Source organism: Portunus trituberculatus, chromosome 39, assembly GCF_017591435.1.
Source record: "Portunus trituberculatus isolate SZX2019 chromosome 39, ASM1759143v1, whole genome shotgun sequence".
NCBI lineage: Eukaryota > Metazoa > Arthropoda > Malacostraca > Decapoda > Portunidae > Portunus > Portunus trituberculatus.
In genome coordinates this window covers 18,086,295-18,108,919 of record NC_059293.1, presented here as the reverse complement: position 1 = coordinate 18,108,919, position 22,625 = coordinate 18,086,295, and the positions used below count along the sequence as shown (strand labels likewise).

At 43.3% G+C, this 22,625-nt stretch overlaps 1 protein-coding gene across 1 annotated transcript in view; it reads right to left on the bottom strand.

Annotated features, from left to right (window-relative positions):
* Nucleotides 1-586: 586 nt before the first annotated feature.
* The window catches only part of LOC123515706 (nuclear receptor coactivator 6-like), a 189,662-nt gene continuing 167,623 nt past the window's right edge, over nucleotides 587-22,625 (bottom strand). The window contains 6 exon segments of the mRNA XM_045274529.1: nucleotides 587-6,965; nucleotides 7,612-7,724; nucleotides 8,659-8,741; nucleotides 8,855-8,884; nucleotides 8,887-13,003; nucleotides 13,724-14,160. Of these exon segments, the coding sequence (XP_045130464.1) occupies nucleotides 6,509-6,965; nucleotides 7,612-7,724; nucleotides 8,659-8,741; nucleotides 8,855-8,884; nucleotides 8,887-13,003; nucleotides 13,724-14,160 (5,237 nt within the window). The 3' untranslated portion in view covers nucleotides 587-6,508.

Sequence of the window (22,625 nt, the reverse complement as noted above, 5' to 3'; positions counted from 1 at the left end):
GTGACTTAGAGCAAGACGTTCAAAGAATATGGAAAACAATAATACTCAAAATACTTACCTTAAAAAAGCAAATTTGGCAGTTGGATCACCACGATGAGGTCACTGGATAGATTTTCCCAAACAGAATACGTACACCCATTTAATTTAGTGAAAAAAAGGGGAAGAAAAAAGGAAGATGCAAGCAAAACTCATTAAGAAATCAAATAAAGTTCCTGAGTCTAAGATGAAGGATGGTGTATTAATAATTAATTATACTAACTGTCCATCAAGGAGTTGAAGTGCAAGTTGATGTATTTTGTGAATCATAAATATTGGAGAGAGAGAGAGAGAGAGAGAGAGAGAGAGAGAGAGAGAGAGAGAGAGAGAGAGAGAGAGAGAGAGAGAGAGAGAGAAACTAATTACTTGAACCATAATTATATACCTACTCCAGATGTTTGCAGTAAGGAAAGCAGTGTAAGATAATGAATGATGTAACTACCTAATCCAATTAGAATGTTTACATCTTATTAGCTATTCCATTACATAATTGAAAATCTGCAACAGAATATTTAAAAACAGACATGGCAGGATCAATAAAAAATTAATATTCTAGAAGTTGAAATTGTGTATTGGATAAAGCTTGACATTTTGTTAAAGCAAAAGGAGGGAAACTTGTATAATATCAAGATAACTCTTAGGTCAGGGTGTCCAGAAGTGCAACAAACAAATCGCTTCTTTACCAAGGAAGGGTTAGTTGGGGGTGAAGATTATGCATGTTAGGAAGGGAAAGTAAGCAAAGAGAAAAGATATTTGACATTTTTGAATATACATCATTATTTCAATAATCTAAGACCATTTTGAGAAACATCTTAACACTATCCTGACATAGGACTTTGATATTCCTCCCTTTCAAATGTTTTAGGTTTATGCTATGTACTGTGTATGCGAATATATATAACAAATATAAAAATATGATGTTGTGTGGAGATAATCAAGATTTTGACTAGTAAGGTCCTAGATAATGGCTGTAGTGATGTAAGGCAGAGACCAGGATGGTGTGGAAAATGGTTATAAAGAAGGCATTTGCAGTCTGCAGCAGTTTTTCTCACTCTACTGTTTTGTATGTATTTGGTATTAATTAAATGAACAAAGCATACATTTAAGCTTACCTACAAATAAACAATAAATAACATAATAAAAAAATAATATTTTCAATAAACTAGTGTAGATCAATTTCAATCTGCAGACTGGTCAGTAGGAAATAGGTAGTGAGACAACAATGTTCAACATGTGTGTGGCTCCCAATATAATTTATCGAGGCAAAATATACATCTTACTAAGACCTGTGTGGTCTAATGGGAATACACACCCATAATGCATTTGAACATGAAACAAACCACTTGGTGGTTAATTAACAAGAGGTCCATTATTGACCAAAAACTGGGACGTTATCTTCATTCAAAATCTAAGAATTCCATTTTATAATTCTTCTGTACACACAATATAAACCACACTTCTCTATTTCTAGTCTAAGCTCGAACAACCTGAACCTGTACAGCAACTCAACGAGCATCTTTGGCTTGCAGAAAACAAGTGTTGCCAGTCAGTGCACCAGACACTCCCAAGCTGGGAAGTGACCAACAAAGCTAGGAAGCTGCTCATGTGTATTATCCTCGACTCCTACTCTTGCTGGCAGCCAGGCCACTATCACTTCCAGGAGCAAAACAAAATCTAATGCTGGGCTTGTTGCAACATTGAATGACTTATCCAGTTCCTGTTATTTGTAACTACATAAATACATTAATGAAATCAATAATATTTATAGTCAACTTTGACCTTCAAGGGTTTATATTGACTCAAAATATATATTCCATACAACACATCACTACTTAATTTGTACATTAGAGTTCACTCTCTTTCTCTCTATATATACCACTCATCCTCACACAGATCCATCATAAGCAAAACAACTTGTACACTGTGGCAACACTGGTCAATATCTGCAGTAGGTTAAAAACAAGCAATACTCCTTTGTAAAAAGATAATATGTAAACCACATCCTCTTTTATATTACCTTTATAGAGTTACAACATGGTGCAAATCTTCATATCCACCACATTACCCTGTGATGTGGTGTTTAGTCTTTGGCATGTGGGCTCATAACACAAGAATAGTATCACCAGTAGAATGATAGAAGTCACTACACCTTCCATTCACATAACATTAAACGACCCCAAACATAAGCGTAACTAAGTTAATACATACTTCTTATATGGGATTCCAGCAACTTCTATCAATCACTGCTTTTAAGATAAATGGCAATCTTGTCCTCCCAGGCAACCCATACCACAGTCAATCCCTTAATAATCTCATGCAGTAAGATACACCTATACAGAAACTTATGATATTCACCGGGACTTAACAAAAATAAGCAGATAAAAGTTAAACAACTTGAAATACATAATTTGTACTTAGCAGTTATGTTATTAAATTATTTTGGCAAAGAAATTGGCCATATAAAAAATAATTAGGTAATAATGTACTGAATTAAAAACCACTGAAGAATATTTGTTGTTGAAAACTTGTGAGAAACATATTGAAATGCATTTAAACATTTTCTGGATACTGCTGAGAATAAATATAATAAAATATATACTGAAATGCATTTAAACACTCTCTGGATACTGCTGAGGATAAATAAGTTAAAATATATATTGAAATGCATTTAAACATTTTCTGAATACTGCCGAGGATAAATAAGAATAGAAATTGACATGTCAAACATCCTAAATATTGACTTTTTCCAACTTGCCTGTACCAAGACTGTGCCTGGTCAGCCACCTAGGTGGCTGACCAGGCAACTGTTCATCATTACAGTATTAAGTTTGAGTCTTACCAGACTGAAAAAAAAAAAAATCTTAAATATGAACAATTCACTATTTCTAAACCAATAACCTTTAATTTTACATGTATATTGATATGAAACATTGGATTCTATCAATTACATCATGGCTGCATGTGTAATGGTGCACTGCAGACAAGTGGCATCACCGGAAGTATAAATATTTCCATGATCTCATCACAACTTCCTCACCTAAGGGAGAGCCTAGAGTGGTATGAGCTGAGGCAATATATCTGGATATACTGAGGCAAAGATAATTTGTGTATGAACACATACAGACAATCTGGAAAAATGAGTATATTAGGACTCTATCTGAGGCCAAGTCTTCACGTACACAGATCAAATCTCACGTAAAATTTATTCAATTAATGAAATACTTAAATAATTAATAAAACCTTTCTTCAACTTCTGGAGCTACAGCCAATTAGGACAAATATATAATCTTACATAAATTTGATTGAAGTGACTTTGTCTTAAGCCTTCTTATGTAAAGTAAAACTTTGTATTACAGTTTTGATTCACAATTGTAGTTAGCAACACTGCAGTCTATGACCTGGAAACTCACCATTTATTGTCATCCTTTCATAAATACAATCCACTAAATGTGTACAAAAATGCGCACTATCACATGGGTACTTTCCACTAATACTGGCACACTGAAGGCACCTTAAGACATTCTTCCTCTCTGGGTTGTGATAGGTTGAGGCTAAATACTACCTGGCACGTGTAACACAACCTGGCTCAAGTCAGTGTAGCTGGGGTGCTTCCTCTATGGAGTTTCATTGCTGGGATAACATGTAGGGTAAATCAATGAACTTAAATTATTGACTGAACAGCATGACAGATTTACAAGTTTTCTCACAAATAAGTAAGTCAGTGTTGACATGAGATGCTATTTCAAACATGGAAAGCCTGCTGGGTGTTAGTGGAAGACGTGTGCAATCCTTCACCACTGTATTAAGGCTTTACTGTGAATATCTTCATTAAGCTTAATTCTTAGCTTAAGTATGTTTTTCTATTCCAGGTACTTAATGCTAATATATTTTTAATAAACATACAGAAACTTTGCTTTATAGATATTACATTAAAGGTAAATGAAGATAAAGGATATCAACCATGACGACCATCACAGTCATGAGAATTGTTATGTTACTAATATCTAATGACTAATCAATGACAATTCATATATTAGTCTTTAACAAGCATAAAATTATTTATTTACAATTAAATCTTTGTAAAATCAATAGAAATGTAAGTATTAATCAAGTAGATATGGATGTTCTTTTATGATTTACCCTACTCGTACACAACACTTTTGCCGTCCTGTTTTGATTTGTGTTGCTACTTTACTTCAGTCCATATCCTCCACTCTAAGCTTGGCTAGAGAATAGTAAACTTTAGATTTTTTCTTCTTTAAACATCCACCTTTGATTTTTATATAACAAAATTTATAAACTAATAAGTAAGAAAAAACAGTTATATACAGAACAGCCGATACGATCCCTCGTGTTAATCAATTGGATTCAGAATTTGCTTCAATAATTCTTGCAGCATCTCTTTGAAAAAAAATCTGAAGCCTCATCTACCCTACAGATTCATATGAGTTTCTAATAAGTATATTAGAAACCTTATAGTTAGTTAAAAATTCTAGAACTCAGTAAAATAGCTTTGGATACAATTATACCACTGACACCAACACTTCTCTGGCCACACAGGAACCACCACCTGCCTCACCTTCTCTTGTATTGAGACACAGAATCTTGAAAGAAAATAATCAACCTGCTTCCTAAAAGTTGATGTACCAGTATGTTTACCATAAACACACACACACTACTCAGTACAATACATTATTATAATGTATATGGCAAACTAATGGATTTTCTTTACCATAATCACCTTATATTAGTGAAAACATTCCAGATACCACAATAGCTTTGATAGTTGCTTAAGTTTCAGATAAAAATTGTGGAATTATTAATACATATTTTGAATCACTATTATATAAATTTACAATGTCAGGTGAACCAAGAACTTTACAAGCCAAGATTTCAATTAATCACTTTTGTTTTCATTGTTCTGTATGTTTTCATTGTACTGCATGGTTTGCCAGAAAATACTTTCTTTAATTATCATTTATGACTGAAACCTCTGAGGATGGAAAGAATGCAATCTACATGAACCAAGACAAGTTTTATGAAGTGTTGCATACCTCTACAGGAAAGGCTGATGCTACACTTAGTTTATAGTTGTAAACCCAAACTTAATGAGGGCTGGAGCTGTGTCACTGTAATACTAATTGAGTGAGGGTTGCTGAAATACAACTGCGACGAGATCTGGCACAAGGCCGTGGAAAACAGTTTTGTGTCTTCAGTAGCCACAGACCTAAAGCAGGGAATAGAGCAATGCTATTCTCACACTGAAGGCTGAGCAATGGTTCTTAATTAGGTAAAGGATCAAAACTGTCACAACTGACAGATGAGGAAAATAGTTCTGCAGTCTATGTTTGTGTCAAAATACTGCAAAATGAGAACTGCAATAGGAAAGAAAGTACTGCATAATGTAAATTATGAAAAGAAAATTTTCCTATGGTAATTAAAAAATGATGACCCTGAGAGGGCTGAAATGTCATCTCTGTGATGGACATCAGAAATCAAACAAGTCTCATGAGACAAAATGTTCAGTTTTTCATGGTACAGCGTGACTGTGTCTACTCATGAGACGGAGAATGTTACATCTCATTGATAGCATGGAGCCTTAATACACATCTATCCCAAAATCAAACCCTGAGGTGGAGCGGTACCACTAAATTGAGATAAATCAGTGTCTATCTATGAGATGACACTTCCATACCTACTTTGCAATGCAGCAATGCCATACTGTCTGATATGCAGTGCCACACATACCCTGTAAGATTCAGCTGCATCTAACCTGAGAAATGGAGCACCTTACACATGACATGCAGCAGGAACCAAAGCTATCCTACCACCACAACTGATGGCTATGCTTCATATGAAGATTAAAAAATGTTCCATTTATATATTTATATTCATATTTATGCAATATTATTATTTTATTACAAAACTAATACCTTTATTAGTATGAAGAGCATAAACTACAGTTCTTTTCTTGTGAATATCATCTACTTTATTTTCAGAGTAAAATATGCATGCTTCTATGTTATTACATATTTCAGGCACATTTTTTTCCCCTTTTGAAGGCATAAATAACAATTCTTTTTACTTTTGATGCCTTATTCTCTCTCTGGGAGTTTCCAGCAGGAGGATGAGAGAACTTGGCATGCAGACTGTCAGGTCTTGTATGGCACCAGATAATCTAGTGTGATGTCTTTCTTTTTGTGCAATGATAAATTTCTAATTATGAATGTGACAAAAATTCAAGTGAATAATGAGAATTTGTGGAAACCAAGAAACTTTCCACCATGTAAAATCCTCTAGTACTCGTAAATGACACAGCTCCTACTCAAGTCCTGGGCACAACTAAAGAGTGATATGCATCTGTCATCAGTACTGTTCCTCCAATTCAATAAAAGATATGATTTCAAAATTTGTTATCTTATAAGTTATTTCTTTACATATCTAGGCTTATAAAGTTCTGAAAAACTGTATATCACCTAACTCTCCTCCTTGGACTGGACCTTGTAGCTGCCACAACAGTGGTAGGTGTGGTGGTGGTGGGGGGTGGGGCCAGGGCTGGGGAGGTGGGGAGAAGGAGGTGGGTCGGTGACAAAGGAGACTCTCGCAGAGTCAGAGATGCACTCATTGGCAAAGTCTTTACTTTATTTGTATTTTTTCTATTTGCTTCTCCTAAAGTATCTTGGTAAACAAGAGAAACATTCATATCCTGGCACTTTAAGGCTGGCTTAGCTACCTTGCTGCTGGCCCGACTTTTGAGGCGGCCACCCAGACCATTCAGGGAGCCATCCTCAGCAGCAGTCACACCCACAGGAGACTCTATATTATTGTTTTTACTTCTCTGCTGAAGTTCTTGATAGTCCTGGAGATCAGATGTGTTATTCTTGAGAGCCTCAGCTATGGCTTTCTCAAGAGCATTTCTTCCTCTCACACTGTAAAACATGAAAAAATTTCAGGTTTCATGGAGAAAACATATAAAAGTAAAGAATTCATTATTTGCTTTTTCATTTACAAGAAAGACAGAAACTCTAGAAGATATACAAGAGAAAACATGATATGTTACAAGAACCATAAAAAGGGAATTCTAGTCATTACAAAAAAGCAAAAATCTGATAAATCTGGGTAAACAAAAGTTAATAAAATGATATACATTGTTTTTCACTTAAAAAAAGAAGAGTAAGAGAAGACAATCCATAAGAAGAAGAAGAAAGACATTCTAAGATGTCTCACGAAGACAAAGGAAAAAAAATGTCACACAAGAAATCTGCTTGGTGAAGCAAACAAGCATGAGTAAAACTTTGGCAAAATATTGTGCATGTTTCATAAAAGCATGACCTACAACAAAATGGAAGGATATGACACACCTTCATGAGAAATATGAACCACAACACCGCAACATATATAAAATAAAACAATCAAAGTTCACTTATGTATATTCAAAGACAGATAAGACAAGTAAAGACTTAAAAATATACTCTACACATAATTATTTCATTGATAGTTGGTAATACAACTTCAATAACTGACAATACAACTTTGCATCACTTCAACAGAATATGTAGTGATCATGAGACCAACCTGCGTCTGGCTGGGGCGCGGGGTGGGACAATGGGGAATGTGGTGAGGACGGAATGTTTGACGGTGTCCACGCGGTGGTCCCCATACCACTGCACCACACATTCACCACCAACCTGCCATGGGAGAAAATAATGAAAATAATTTTGTCAACGTACATCTACAGGGGCTAAACATGATGATAAACTAATGACCAAATATTAGTTTCTAATGTAGTACTACACTTTAAACACATTTTGTGACATAAAATGGTTTTAAAAATAACTGATTCACTCTAAGTTTTGGCCATACCAAGAATTCTTGGCAAGTTGGAGTTTGCCTCAATTTACACAATTTAGACTTTTATGACAAGACTTATGCTGTCAATAGTGAAAAAAAAAAAAAAAATAAATGAATACAATGATAAATAGGGGACTGAGGTTAACTTTTGGATGAAAGAGATGGGAATCTTAAGAATCAAAATACACATAGTTCAAAATTATTCTGAAAAAGACGTGATTGTCACAGCAAGCCACAGCAAAGTTATGTGTCTGCACTACAAGCTGTGTTAACTTTTCTAGTATATTAATAATGCCAACTTGAACTTTTTCATCATCCACAACAAATAAATTCCTGTGATATGAAATGTGGAAGTGTTGCAAAAAGAGGATGCTCGGTATTCACATTGTACTGAGTGCTGATTAATTAGTTATTACAGTAATAATTTTTGTAAGTTAAGAGCTTCAATACAATGAGTAGGAAAACATGTTTTTTTTTCCAAGTCATATACAAACTGTATTTAGTTCAGATTAAAATTTTAAAAAATTTGCTCATCAGAGCATTAACTGCTTTTGTGGTTTCAGTTCCTTTTCATACAATTTAAAAAGAAAGATCCTCATATTTGAGTTATGATGAATATCAACAACAAAAAGCATCAGTTGAATTCATAGATTTACTTGATAAAAACAAAAATATTAAGCACATTACTGTGGCTTACTAAGGTGTGGGACATTTAAGTGATGTGGTGTATGAGGGCAAATTAGTGGTGATGGGGTTTTGTTGTGCTATTACCTGGTGAAGGACCTGAGCCGGCCAGTAGTGGTGGCCTCTGTGCGGCCCCCACACCACTCCGCGGCCACACGCAACCACCTCTTCTGGAACACAGCGGCACTGCAATAAGTGACACTGGCCCCACCCTGGCTCTGGCTCATCTCAGGGACTGGCACTAAATTAGACAGAGTATAGGATATTCAAGATGATGTCTCACCTGAAGTAGATGCGCTGTGAGGCTCCTCAAGATTAGCTGTTTATTCTTCTCAGGAGTGTGTGGTGGGAGTGGGAGGGGAGTATCGGTTGGAGGAGTGGCATCTTCATCATGGCGTGTGGTGGTGACCTCAGCACTCTGGTGGGATGGTGAGGGTGGTGCTGCAGCACTCACACAGTCTGAGCTGCTGACGTCACTTTCCCCCAACCCACCTGGTGTCTGAGTAGAAACTGAGGAATGTGTGCCAGTTTCGTCACCACCTTGAGTAGTGACAAGCGTAGTGCGTTGCTGCACAATAGTTGTCTTGTGCTGCACTACTGTTGTACTGCTGTTACAAGCGCTACCACTCATGACCACTGGCTGACCACCAACATATTCAGAAGTCACTACCACTGATGGTGCAGTTACCTGACCTACACACACTGCTTGTCCAGGACTTACACTGGTGCCAGCAGCTTGGTAGTTAGCTGGGGCTGCAGTGACCGGCAGAACATGTACTCCTGCACCACCGGGAAGTTGTGTTGAGGCTGGAGAGGGGGAGATGTTCACCACTTTGGCACCACTGACCACGGCTGTTGTGTGAGGAACAGGAGGACGCACTGCTACCATGGCTGGCATACCTCCAGCAGCTGGACCTGGAGCCAGGGGACCTACCATCCCTCCTGAAGCACTAGCAGCTGGGGTCACACCAACTATGTGACCACCAGAAAGCTGGAGCTGAACTGGGTAAGACATACCAGTATTAGGATCTGTTGATATAAATGTTCCATCTGCAAGCTGGTTGATTACTACCCCTTGTGCTGGAGCTGAGCCCACAACAATTGCAGGTGGATTATGTACTTGTACTGGTAAATTAGGTAATGTGTTGCCCACCATCTGAACAACATTAATGGCACCAGTTCCCTGTGCAGCTGCTGCCTGCAGCATCTGCCCACCACCTACTTGACTTGTGACTGTGGCCACTTGTGTCATCTGGCCAGCAGCAGCCATTGTTCCCATTGTGCCATAGGGAGACATCTGGGTCATGTGAGGACCATTCATTACCATGTGCTGAGGAACTTTGTTGCCCATAATTATTGCAGGTACTAATCCTCCTTGTGGCTGCTGGTGTTGCTGCGGTGATGATTGTGAGGTAGATAATCCTTGTGGTGTAGAAGTGTTGCGTCTCCGTTTGCGGCGACGCCCTCCCGATGACCCACCACTGGAAGGAGTGTCAGACCCAGGGGTAGAGCCAGGAGTGGAGTGTGGGGTAGAGGGAGTTGAACCTGAAGTTCCCAGAGGAGTTGAAGCATTTCTTGTCCGCGCATCCTCCACTGCTTCCCCAGCGAGGCCAGTGGTGACAACCTGGGCCACTTGTAGATGAGGTGAAGACTGTGGCTGCCCCACCTGAGCCTGGTGCTGGTGGTGCTGGTGCGTTGTGCTCTCCACAGCTAGAGTAGCAGCTGTGGCTGGGACAAGCTGTTGGCCAGCCATGATAGTTCCTTGTGGAAGATTAGCAGGGCCAGTTATCATGCCTCCTGGACTATGCAAAAGCCCTGCTGATGACTGAATGATATTCCCACCATTCTGAATGATAACAGGAGTTTGCATTGCGGCAAAGGTATTGACTAGCTGCACCACAGGTTGCACAGGCTGGAACTGTTGAAGCTGTGGCTGAATCTGAGGTTGTAACTGAGGTTGGAGGTGCTGTTGTATTTGAGGCTGTAACTGTGGCTGTAATTGTGGCTGTAGTTGAGGCTGCATGTGCTGTTGCATAGGTGTCAACTGCTGCTGCACTTGTACTTGAGGTACTGTGGCTTGTACACCCACCACTCCTGCCACTCCAGATGTGACAGCTACACCGGTGCTAGCATTGGCTTTGTTGAAAGGAGATGAAACCACCACCATACTGGTTGGACCATTACAAGCTCCACTGGTTGTTGCAAATACAGGCTGGGCAGGAGCTGGTCCATTCACTAGCACAGGCCCTGAAGCACGAACCAATCCTCCTGATCCTCCTCCTCCATAGACTGTCACATTTGTTGATATTGGTCCATTGTATATACCAGGAGACAATGTCACTGGAACAGGAGTTGGCTGTTGTTGTGACAACTGTGGCTGCTGCTGAGGTTGTGAGAGTGGCGGAGGTGGGATCTGTGACATTGATTGCTGCTGAGGACTTGGGCGAAGAGGTCCAAGGGATGATGGGACAGGAATGCTACTAACTATACTTTGTACCATTTCCAAGGGGGACTGAGTGACTCCTGCTACAGTACTGACACCAGGTGGTCCAGGAGTGAGAGGCTTGTTGGCAGAAATGTTCTCAGCAGCATTACTTTGGCTGCTGACAGGACACTGCTCTGGGCTGCTCTCACCACTCTCACACTGCTTCACACCAACAGTCTCCTTATAACAAGGATCATCCTTAATGAATTCCTTGATACTTGATGATGTAACTGGAGAGGGCTTCAAGTTTTCTACTGGTGAATTAGATTCACACTTAATCTTATGTGAGTTGTCCTCTGTCCTGAAGCATGGTTTGGAATCTTTGTCTCTCTGGTGTGAGCAGCCAGCTTGTGTGGTAACTGCACCAGTATTTGTAATTTTTGTGACAGTGGTAAGAGTAGATGAGTGAGTGTAGGTTACAGTGGTGGTCTGCACTACACTACTGGACTCTCCCTTGGCAACTTTGGTTGGGAAGTTTATACCTTCCTCACCATTCCGACTTGATCCTGTGCTTCCTTCTGACTGACTGTTGTTCTTTTCCATGTTAACATTCTTAGCATCATTAGATGGAGTAATAATGAGGTGATTTTTAGGATTTGCAGTGCTGGTAACTGGTAATGAAAAGGTTGGTGTGGTAGTTCTTGTGGAATTGGCATGACTTGACTGTGAAGAAAGGACAGTGGGTGTTGTCATGACGGTGTTGGTGGTCTGAGTAGCAGCCTTGCTCACTCTTGCTGGTAAAGGAACATTGCTAGGTAGAGGGACTACTGCAGGGGATGATGAAACCTGAGCTGTGAGGGATACAGAGCAACTGCTGACACCAATTGGTCCTGCCTGAGACTGTGCCTGGAGCTGCTGCTGAGGCATGATCATGACATTGGTTGGAGGAGGAGCTGTAGAGTGAGGTGCTGAGGGAGCGGGAGGTCTTGGAGATATACCAGGAGCCTGTGGTGAAAACTGACCCATTCCCCCACCTGCCATAGTGTTGTTAAGTAGGGCAGTTTGCTGCTCAAGGTAACCACTTGGGTCATCCATGAAGGAAGGCCCTGAGGAAGGAGGACCTGGACCACCCTGACCACTACTTGCTGTGCCAGACTGGTCATTCTGCATGCTGCGCACATCCACATTGGGACATGGAGATGAGCGTTCTATAGCACCCTTGAAGCGCTTCCTCGCTCTTCCCCCTGGCTTGCGCCGTTTCTCTCCCTCCTCCCAGAATGACGTAGGAACTGAAGGTTGATCACTGGAATTTTGAGGTGTTGATATCACCCCTGGAGGAGGAACTCGAGGCATCATCATCCCTCGCATCATGTTGTTCATGATGTTGGGATGATTTGGCCCAACTCCTCTAATGTTGGCCATGATGTGAGGTCCGGGCACCATCATCCCAGGTGGGGGAGGAGGAGGAGGACCTTGCTGTTGCACCTGTCCTTGGTCCTGTGATGGCATTGGTCGTTTCTGCTGCTGAACCTGATGTTGATGCAATTTTTGCTGATTCTGATGCTGCTGCTGTGCTTGTAGCTGTAACTGCTGGTGGTGTTGTGACTGTTGCTGCTGTTGCTGTGATAACGCCTGCTGCTGTGGCTGGTGCTGTGCCATTTGTTGCTGTGGGTGTGGGGTGAGTCCCTGGGGGCGGCCACACCGGAACATTGAGGGATCTGTGGGACGACACATGTTTGCCCTCACCATTTCCCCAAAGTTAGGTCCCATGCTGGGGCGGAGGGGGCCCATCACTGGGTTCATGTTAGACCCTCCCACAGTATTCATGTTTGAGGGCATGTTGACGGGGAAGTGGTGGTGTGCATCACAACAGTTGTGGGGTGTTGGGCCACAGTGCTGCTGGGGGTAGTGTGGGTTGCAGCCAGGTCCTGAGTTCATCATGCCTGGTCTGGGCCCATACCCCATGCCTCCCATCATGCCCATCATACCACCAACCATGCCCCAGTTCTGAAAAAAAACAACACGATGTAAATCTTTAAAAATAAGAAAAGCCAATCTATCAAAAATCAGTAACTATGGAGATAATAATTGGCTCAATCGTTAACTATTTGCAGCTCAGATTTCAGATTTAATCTCTCACTCATGTGAAGAATATTACTGCAACAAGTCATGTGACCACTCACTTCATCACCAGGCATCACTGGGATCACTCATCAGTATGGTTTTTATAACTATGCAACACAATACAAGCATGTAAAAAATTGATGTGATTTTGTAGCAGGGACACAAGAAAAGTAGTATCATTCAAGCTCTTTGTGTTAATAGCTAGATAAGAAAAATAATAATTAATCAATAAAAAAAAAGAAAATAATAATAATAATAATAAAAAAATAAAAAAAAGATAAGCGAGACCTGGTTCAATAAAAAAAAACACAGATGGGATAACAAAACAGTGAACAGCAGGAGGCAGCTGCTTTCCCTGTTCCTCAGAAGGTGACATCAAAGAGCTTTTGTTTAAGTTGCTAGGAGCTTCAACTTTAATCAAATTAAAGTGCCATTATAGAAGGAAATCTACAAAGAAAACTTCAAAATATAGATTAATATTTCAAAAGACTATGTATTTTTCTGTCCATACCATTACTTGAAATTACTCACATCAAACATCATTAACAACACACCCAACTTTGACAAACCCTTGCCTTTACAGTTACCTTTCATTGAACTTACTTGTTGTGGATGGAATGCATTTGGCTGCTGCTGTTGCTGCTGCTGTTGTTGTTGTTGCTGTTGCTGCTGTTGACTGAATGGAGACATCTGGGATGGTGTTGGAGGTCCTCTTGGTATCTGTGTGGGTGTCGGAGTTCCACGCACCATTTGGGCAGGAGAGGGTAGTCTGGGTATGTGTACTGGGTTGTGGGGACTGCATGACATCTGTGTTGGTGTGGCTACTCCTCTGGGCATCTGTGCTGGGCTTGGAGTACCCCTGGGCAGCTGTGCAGGACTTGGCGTGCCTCTAGGAAGCTGTGCCGGGCTAGGAGTCCCTCTTGGTAGCTGTGCAGGGCTTGGGGTGCCTCTGGGCAGCTGTGATGGGGTTGGTCCTCTCCCTGGTGGTGCTGTGTCCACACTTTCCGATCCTTTCCTCTTGCGCTTCTTCCTACCATCCTCTGCAAGGACCAAAGAATCAAGCTTATAGTATATGAAATTTCAAGTTATGCTTCAACTGTAAACTACTTAGATGTGATGCAGAGAGTGTCATAAAGGTGCATTGTCAAGGAGTGGAAACTGGAAGGCAACAGTATGAAGAAAGGCAGTACTTGGCAACATTGTGAGGGTAAAAATGAAAAGAGCAAAGTTCAGGGAGGAAAGGAAGGGAATGTCTAGCAGTGAGAGTTGTTTAGGGTAATGATATGATTCAGTACTACAGGGGAAGAAAATGAAAGGATGAGTTGAAACAGTAAAAAAAAAAAAAAGTGACCATTATCTATGCAGGCCAGACCATTGACCCTTAGCCAGCACCTGTACTAACACTACAGCACACCCAAGCACCTCCGTTCCCATTCTTTTCTTTTAATGCCACCCAACTAAGTTAGCATATCCTGAAACACCTCTGCGTCAGACCCTCACTACTTTTGAAAGACTTTAGTTAAGAGTTGCATAAATTTCTAAAGGTGTTCTTATGGTTGTGATGACAGATTTATCAGTTTTCAATATCATTCAAAGGAGAAACTCTTGGCAAATTAGTTAATCATTCCTGAAGCCATTGAAAAGAGTCGTCTGAGAGAGCAGAGCATTTAAAGTTGCATAAATGGCAGATTGATCAGTTTCAATCTCATTCAAAGGAGAAACACTCTTGACAAACTGGCCAATCATCCCTGTGGCATTTGAAGAGTCGTGTCTGAGAGAGCAGAGCGTTTATAAATACAGGCCCAGCACCACTCAAGACCACTTAATTGTTGAGAAAGTACTGTAATCACCGTGGAGTAAAGGAGAGTGTGGCTGGAGGGGCAGGCGCAGGGATATAGAGGAGGCGACACTCTAGGACAAGGGGAGAAGGGAGGTGGGGGAGGCAAGAAGGGAAGGGAGGGTAAGGCTGATGAGAAAACTTTCGTTATCTGGCTGTGATGAGGCTCAGGCGTCCCCATCAAGCCAGGTTCTGAAGCGAAGACCGAGAAGTTGTATTGAGCATGAAACTGTCCTATCATCGCTACTATAACCACTATGGCATCTGTCCCCTTACGCCTTCTTCTCATCATCCTATCAATGCTCCCTCCTATCATCTTTGCAGCAACACTCCTTATCACTATTCCAGCTTCTCTTTTCCATCCCATTACCTTCACAGCATTCTCTGTATCACGATTCCAGCATCCCACCAACACTCGTTCTCCATCTTACCTAGCTCCTCTCCTTTCACCCTGCCAGCCTCTCTCTATCCTCACCACTCCGGCCCCTAACCCACAGCCCACCACCACTAGGCAGCAGCAGTCACCGTGTTTAGATCCTCGTATTCCCTTTGACACCCATAACAGTTTCCAGTAGCGCGGCGCCTCACTCAGACGACTCTGGAAGGGCACCTTGATCGAGAGCAACGAGGAATGATGCTCTGGTGCGGCGGTGATCAAACGAAATGGTTCTTCTTTTGCACCTCGCGATAATGTTTGGGAGGGTGCTTTCATGAAATTCACCAGAGAGAGAGAGAGAGAGAGAGAGAGAGAGAGAGAGAGAGATTCCATGACAGCATCCAATACCGATGATTTTCTTTTCCCTTTTTCCTTCCCCTAATCCTTCCTTGTTTTCCTCCACGAACGCTTTTGTTTTTCCCCCACACAGCCACCCTCGGAACGCCCAAAAGCCAGCAGATGCAGCTCAGGGAGGCGAGGCTGTTAAGGGGGAACGCTCAGGAACCTGCAATAAGACGCTCTTCACTTCTGCCACTTCCGACTTCGTGAGGCTGCAAGGCGAGAGGAGGAGGAGGAGGAGGAGGAGGGAGCGAGATGGCTTGGGGAGGGGGAAAGCAGGTGGGAAGAGAGAGAGAGAGAGAGAGAGAGAGAGAGAGAGAGAGAGAGAGAGAGAGAGAGAGAGAGAGAGAGAGAGAGAGAGAGAGAGAGAGAGAGAGAGAGAGAGAGAGAGAGAGAGAGAGAGAGAGTGGAAACTAAAGTGCGCTCTCTCGCTCTCTCTCTCTCTAGGAAGAAAAGTGGAAAGGAATGCAGGATTACAGGAAGGAGGATAGTGTAAGAATAGAACAGCACACGGCAAAACTCCACACACACTCACACTCACACACACACACACACACACACACACACACACACACACACTCACACACTCGTAAAAGCTTCAATATTTATCTAACGTTTTCACTTCTTTAGTTAACTCCCCTCCGTGTGTACGAGAGAGAGAGAGAGAGAGAGAGAGAGAGAGAGAGAGAGAGAGAGAGAGAGAGAGAGAGAGATAAGGGGATGCATGTCAGACTGGAAGGGTGGATAGGACTGTGATGAGAGAGAGAGAGAGAGAGAGAGAGAGAGAGAGAGAGAGAGAGAGAGAGAGAGAGAGAGAGAGAGAGAGAGAGAGAGAGAGAGAGAGAGAGAGGAAAATTGGAAAGGTCCACAACATTTTCGGCTCAACATTCACTCCCTCACTGAACTGAACCATAAAAATGCAAACGATGGTGACAACACTATGATGATAGGACGGCAGGGGGATGGGGGGAGGAGAGGGGCGGGGAGAAGTGGGTGACGGAGAAGGGGTGACAGAGAAGGGGTGTTTTGAGGGGCGTGAGACGGGGTGACGAGGGTGAAATGGGATGAAAAGTGCCGAAAACGATGCAGAATAAAATGAAAGACCGAAAAAAAGAGAGAGAGAGAGAGAGAGAGAGAGAGAGAGAGAGAGAGAGAGAGAGAGAGAGTAAATGCGTCATCCAAAAGGTAAGAGAAGAAGGAAGAAAGGTGTCTTGGGGAGAAACCTTCGTCTTTACTATCCTAATCTGTTACTATTCAGGCAGTGTAGCTTGAAACAGGCTCGTAAGGACCCACGCGTCAATAATCACGCTTCCTTTGTATTCCTTTGTGTCTAAGTAGCTTGAAACACTTAGGACCAAATCTGCTTATGGTTGTTTGTCCTTTATGTTTGTTTGCGTTCGTGTAAGTAGCTTGTCTCGTAAGAATCAGCATACTAAACACTTGCTCTTTCTTTGTATTCCTGTGTGTGTCTATGTAAGTATAAAGTAAATAGAAGTGATGGTTTTCTGGTTAGCAATCACGAGCAAGTGTAAGTTTCCAAGTGTAAAGTGAGTTTGTTTGCGTTCGTGTAAGTAGCTTCAGTCTCGTAAGAATCAGCTCTTCCTTTGTATTCCTTTGTGTGTGTGCCTATGTAAGTATAGAGTAAATAGAAGTGATGGTTTTCTGGTTAGCGGTCACGAGCAAGTGTAAGTGTCCAAGTGTAAAGTGAGTCAAGTGGTATACGATCACTTTTGTCAATAGGTAAGTGGAGAGAGCATGCAAGTATGAAGTGTTTGGTAGGTATACAGTACGCCTTTCTCTCTCTCTCTCTCTCTCTCTCTGCTGGTGTTACTCCTCCTCCTGCTCGTGTTCTCATCCCTTCCCCTCGCACGTCTCATTAACAGTGCGGATATTGCGTCTTACACCGACAACAGGAGGGCCAAATTACGTCTTAATGTGGTGATAGTCCGGTAACTTCTCTTGTGCCACGGTCCCTCCTCCTCCTCCTCCTCTGTGCCTCCTTCTCCTTAGTCCTTTACCTCCTCTTGTCCCCCCCTTCACTTCCAGCTCCTCATTTCCCCTCTTTTTTACCTCTCTCTCTCTCTCTCTCTCTCTCTCTGGTCTCTTTATATTTGTCCCTCTTTTCCAGCCTCCTTTTCCAGTCCTCATTCGTTGTGCCTTCCTTTGTTTCCTCTTTCCTGTTTCTCTTTGCCCTTCCTTTCCTGTCATGTCCTCTTTGTGTCTAGTGATCTTTTCTTGTCCTCGTCATTCAATTCTTGTTCCTCTTTTTCCTCTTCCTTGTTCTCGTCCTCATCATTTTCTTCGTTTCCTCGTTCGCCTCCTTTTTTCCGTTCTCCTTCCTCTATTCCTACTTAGCCTCTCCTATCTTTCTCTTCCTCTTCCTCCTCAGGCTTATTTTCTCCTCTTCCTCCTTCTGCTCTTATTTTTCTTCGTTTCTTCGTTAGCTTCCTTTTCATGTCCACTTTCCTTCCGTTCTTCTACTTAGCCTCCTTCTTTCTGTCTTTCCCCTCTAGCTTATTTTTCTATCCTCCTGCTCTTCCTCCTCCTCCTCCTCCTCCTCCTTAGACTCCTTTTTCGTGTTCTCCTTTCTTCCTCCCTCGGCCACGTCTGCTTGCTTCACCGCCTTACTATCGCTGCCCAACACCGTCAGGATTTACATCGATCCACCTCCTCCCGCCGCTCCGAGCCCCACTTCGCGTCCCCGCCTGTCCGTGATGGGCGGGGGACTTCCACCCAACAAGAGCGGCTCCCGTCTTGCAGCCCTGCCTCGTGAGTCAGTCAGGCAGGCAGCGGCTTGGGTCTGAGTGCCGCGGTGGTGGTGGTGGTGGTGGTAGGGGAGTAAGGGTATTATTGTGTCATGTTGTGTTATTCTGTGTGTGTGTGTGTGTGTGTGTGTGTGTGTGTGTGTGTTATTGTTGTGTTTATTAGTGGTGGTGATGACTGGCAGTGCTGATGATGGCTACAATAGTGATGAGGATGGTGTTGATAAAGATAAATGCAAAACACAAAGTAAATGTTTTGTTATCATTATTATCATCATTGTTACTATCATCATAATTACTACTACTACTACTACTACTACTACTACTTACAACTTTATCATCACCACTATTACAAGTAGTAACAACAACAGTATATCATAAACAAAACAAACAACTGCAGTAATAATAGGAGCAAACACTACCACCATCACCACAACAACGACCACCAAACAAGAATCACACACACACACACACACACACACACACACACACACACACACACACACACACACACACATCCATGTTTATTTATTCATGTAGTTATTTAGGTATACAATTGTTTATTTTTGTTATTTGTCAAGTAGTGTTATCTCATCAAAAAATCTCCATGTCATTTATTTCCTTAGATTCATTGTTTTACTTTTCATTTATCTCATCTAAAGCAGAAGCAGGAGCAGGAGCAGAAGCAGGAACAGAAGCAGGCAGGAGCAGGAGCAGAAGCAGGAACAGAAGCAGGAGAAGCAGGAGCAGGAGCAGGGCCAGCAATAGTTCGGAATAATTAAAACACGCAATAACAATTACAACAAGCAGAGGCCACCAGCCAGTAATCGACTTCCCGCGGACATAATATTCCAGGCGAGGCGAGGCAAGGGAAGGGAAGGGAAGGGAAGGGAAGGGATGAGGGAGGAAGGAAGGGAAGGGAAGGGAAGGGAAGGGAAGGGGTGAAGGGAAGGGAAGGGGGCTAAGGGGAAGGGGACGCCAGCCCCTCCAGACTACTGCCCGCACTAAATGAAGTTCCTTTCACCGCGGCGCCAAGTCATTTTAAAACACAAACTCCAATTTCCAGAGATAATAGGCAGTGCTGCAGGGTCAGAGAGAGAGAGAGAGAGAGAGAGAGAGAGAGAGAGAGAGAGAGAGAGAGAGAGAGAGAGAGAGAGAGAGAGAACTTGCTGGCCAACAATACTGGACCTAAGCCAAATCGACCTTCAGTCTGAATTACACACACACACACACACACACACACACACACACACACACGGATGTCAGATTGTGAGATAAAGAAATGGGTTGAAAAGACTATTGAAGAGTGTCACTTCCCAGAGAGAGAGAGAGAGAGAGAGAGAGAGAGAGAGAGAGAGAGAGAGAGAGAGAGAGAGAGAGAGAGAGAGAATAGGAAAGACACACAGGAAGTGGGGAAGGAGGCATACAAGTGAATCAATCGTCTTTAAAGGAGCGCTGGGGTACAAAGAGACTCGGGAGGAGGAGGAGGAGGAGGAGGCGATGCGTTGATGCTGCGGTAGACAGGTGTGGTGGACATGTGGTACTGTACCGTGGAGGAGAACATGACATCATCAACAGGTAGGAAGAGAACAGGTGTATAGAACAAAGAGGAGGAGGAGGAGGAGGAGGAGGAGGAGGAGGAGGAGGAGGAGGAGGAGGAGGAGGAGGAGGAGGAGGAGGAGCTTGGAAAATACAGTAAAATAATAAGGAAAAGAGGAAGAAGAGGAGGAGGAAGAAAAGGAGGAGAGGGAAGGCTGGAAGTGTGAGTCGAGGCGGTAAGGACGAGGCGAGATGAAGGTGAAAGGTGCGAGTCAGTGAGTTATAAAGTTGTAAGCGAGAGCGGGTCGAGGAGGAGGAGGAAGAGAGGGCGTGCGTGTGTGCGTGCGTGCGGGAGGGGCTTTTGGGTACACTGTTACACGCGCAGAGGGTCAGACTTGCAATAGATGAGGCTGAAGATGGCTCTGGTACTCTTCCGTGACTGGTAACACTGCCAGACACAACGAGAGAGAGAGAGAGAGAGAGAGAGAGAGAGAGAGAGAGAGAGAGAGAGAGAGAGAGAGAGAGGTACGAGTATATTCAGAAACGCTTTGCTCACTCATCAAGACTATTTTCAAAGGCCACTGAGATGACTTGCCAGGCTCTCAAAAGTGTTTCTCCCGTTAATAAGGTAGAAATCTTGTTAATCTGTTACTAGAACCGTAAAAACAACCTTGGAAAGCCATGTAATTTCTTCCTTTTGAAAAATGGTAGAAATGAGGCACAGAAATGTCTCGAAATATTGTCCAGAGAGAGAGAGAGAGAGAGAGAGAGAGAGAGAGAGAGAGAGAGAGAGAGAGAGGGGGAGGGAGCGACTGACATGCCCCTGAGGCTGCTAACACTGGCTCGAGTCCAAGAAGAGATGGTGGTGATGATGGTTATGATGATGGTGATGATGCTACGAGAGACAAGAAGATCACCACTACCACCAACACCATCACCACCACCCAAAGTAACAACAACAACAAAGTAATGAGGATGAAAATAACAATGAATAATAACGGTATGAACACGGAAGAATGTCATCTCTCTCTCTCTCTCTCTCTCTCTCTCTCTCTCTCTCTCTCTCTCTCTCTCTCTCGCGGGGCTAGTATTCAGAACGCTTCATTCTAAACACGACTATTTTCAAAGGCCATAGAAATGATTAGCCGATTTCTCAAGAGCGTTTATCTCTCGTGATGAAATACAAATCTTGTTCATCTGTCACTGGACTCTTAAAAACACCATTAAGAACCCGCGTCACTTCAACTGGAGCCTCATGAAAGCAGTGGAGAGACGGTGCAGAAGTCTTTCAGAATAACGACCAGTCTCTCTCTCTCTCTCTCTCTCTCTCTCTCTCTCTCTCTCTCTCTCTCTCTATGATGAGGTTCCGTAGAGGGCCGGCAAACAAGCGGCAATGTTCCTTCGTCAGGTGGCGGCGGCGGAGGCAGGGAAGAGACCAAACAAGGCGAAGAGAGGAGGCAGGGAAGTGCGGCACGGTCAAAGGCCACGTACGGAAGAGAGAGAGAGAGAGAGAGAGAGAGAGAGAGAGAGAGAGAGAGAGAGAGAGAGAATCGAGGCTCAGGACCCAGCAAGCTCCGCGATTTAATTTCTGAGCCAAGCAACAACCGGTCACAAAGGAACATTCCGGGAAGCGAGGAGGAGGAGGAGGAGGAGGAGGAGGGTCCCTTGACGTTTTCCTGCGCGGTGGGGGTCCAGACTCAACACCTGATACCCACACACACATACACACACACACACACACACACAGTAGTAGTAGTAGTAGTAGTAGTAGTAGTAGCAGAAGGAGGAAAAGTCTCTTTCAAGACGTGAGGGATTTATAGCAAGGCGTGGAGGACAAGGTTGTAGAGAGAGAGAGAGAGAGAGAGAGAGAGAGAGAGAGAGAGAGAGAGAGAGAGAGTTCGTAAGAAGTGGGTGGAGGGGCGGCTGAGGTGGTGAGGGTCAATACTGAGAGCGGGTCAGACCGAGCACCACCACTACCGCCACCACCACCACCACAGCCTCCCTCCCTGGTCACCCCTCCACCACCTCCAGCCCGTCCCAGTGAGCGCTCTCTCCTCTCACTCTGCTCACCGACGCGCCGCCGCCTCCTCCACACACACACACACACACACACACTTCCTCATACCAGGTCACGGCTCCACTCTCCCTCTCCCTCTCCCTCCTCTTTCACCCCCCAGATCGCTGCCACGATGTGCTTTCTTCTCTCTCTCTCTCTCTCTCTCTCTCTCTTCTCCACACACAAACCTTTCATGTCATCATTTTATTCCTTGATTAAATTTCCTCCGCCTTACCTAAGTCTTTCCTCCCCCTCCCTCCCTCCCTCCACTGCGTCCCGTCTATCCTCTTCCACAAGCCTTCTTCGTCTCTGAGCCTCGGCCTGGCGTGGTGGCGGGCGGGGGACTAGGGAGCACTGACTGGTCTTGGGCAGGGGAGCGGGAAGGAAGGGTCGGGATGTTGCACGGACGCACACACACCGTTTATGTTTCGCTGTTTCCTCCTGACTCGTGCGGCTCTAAGAAATGGCTCACACGTCACGGTATACATAGAGAGAGAGAGAGAGAGAGAGAGAGAGAGAGAGAGAGAGAGAGAGAG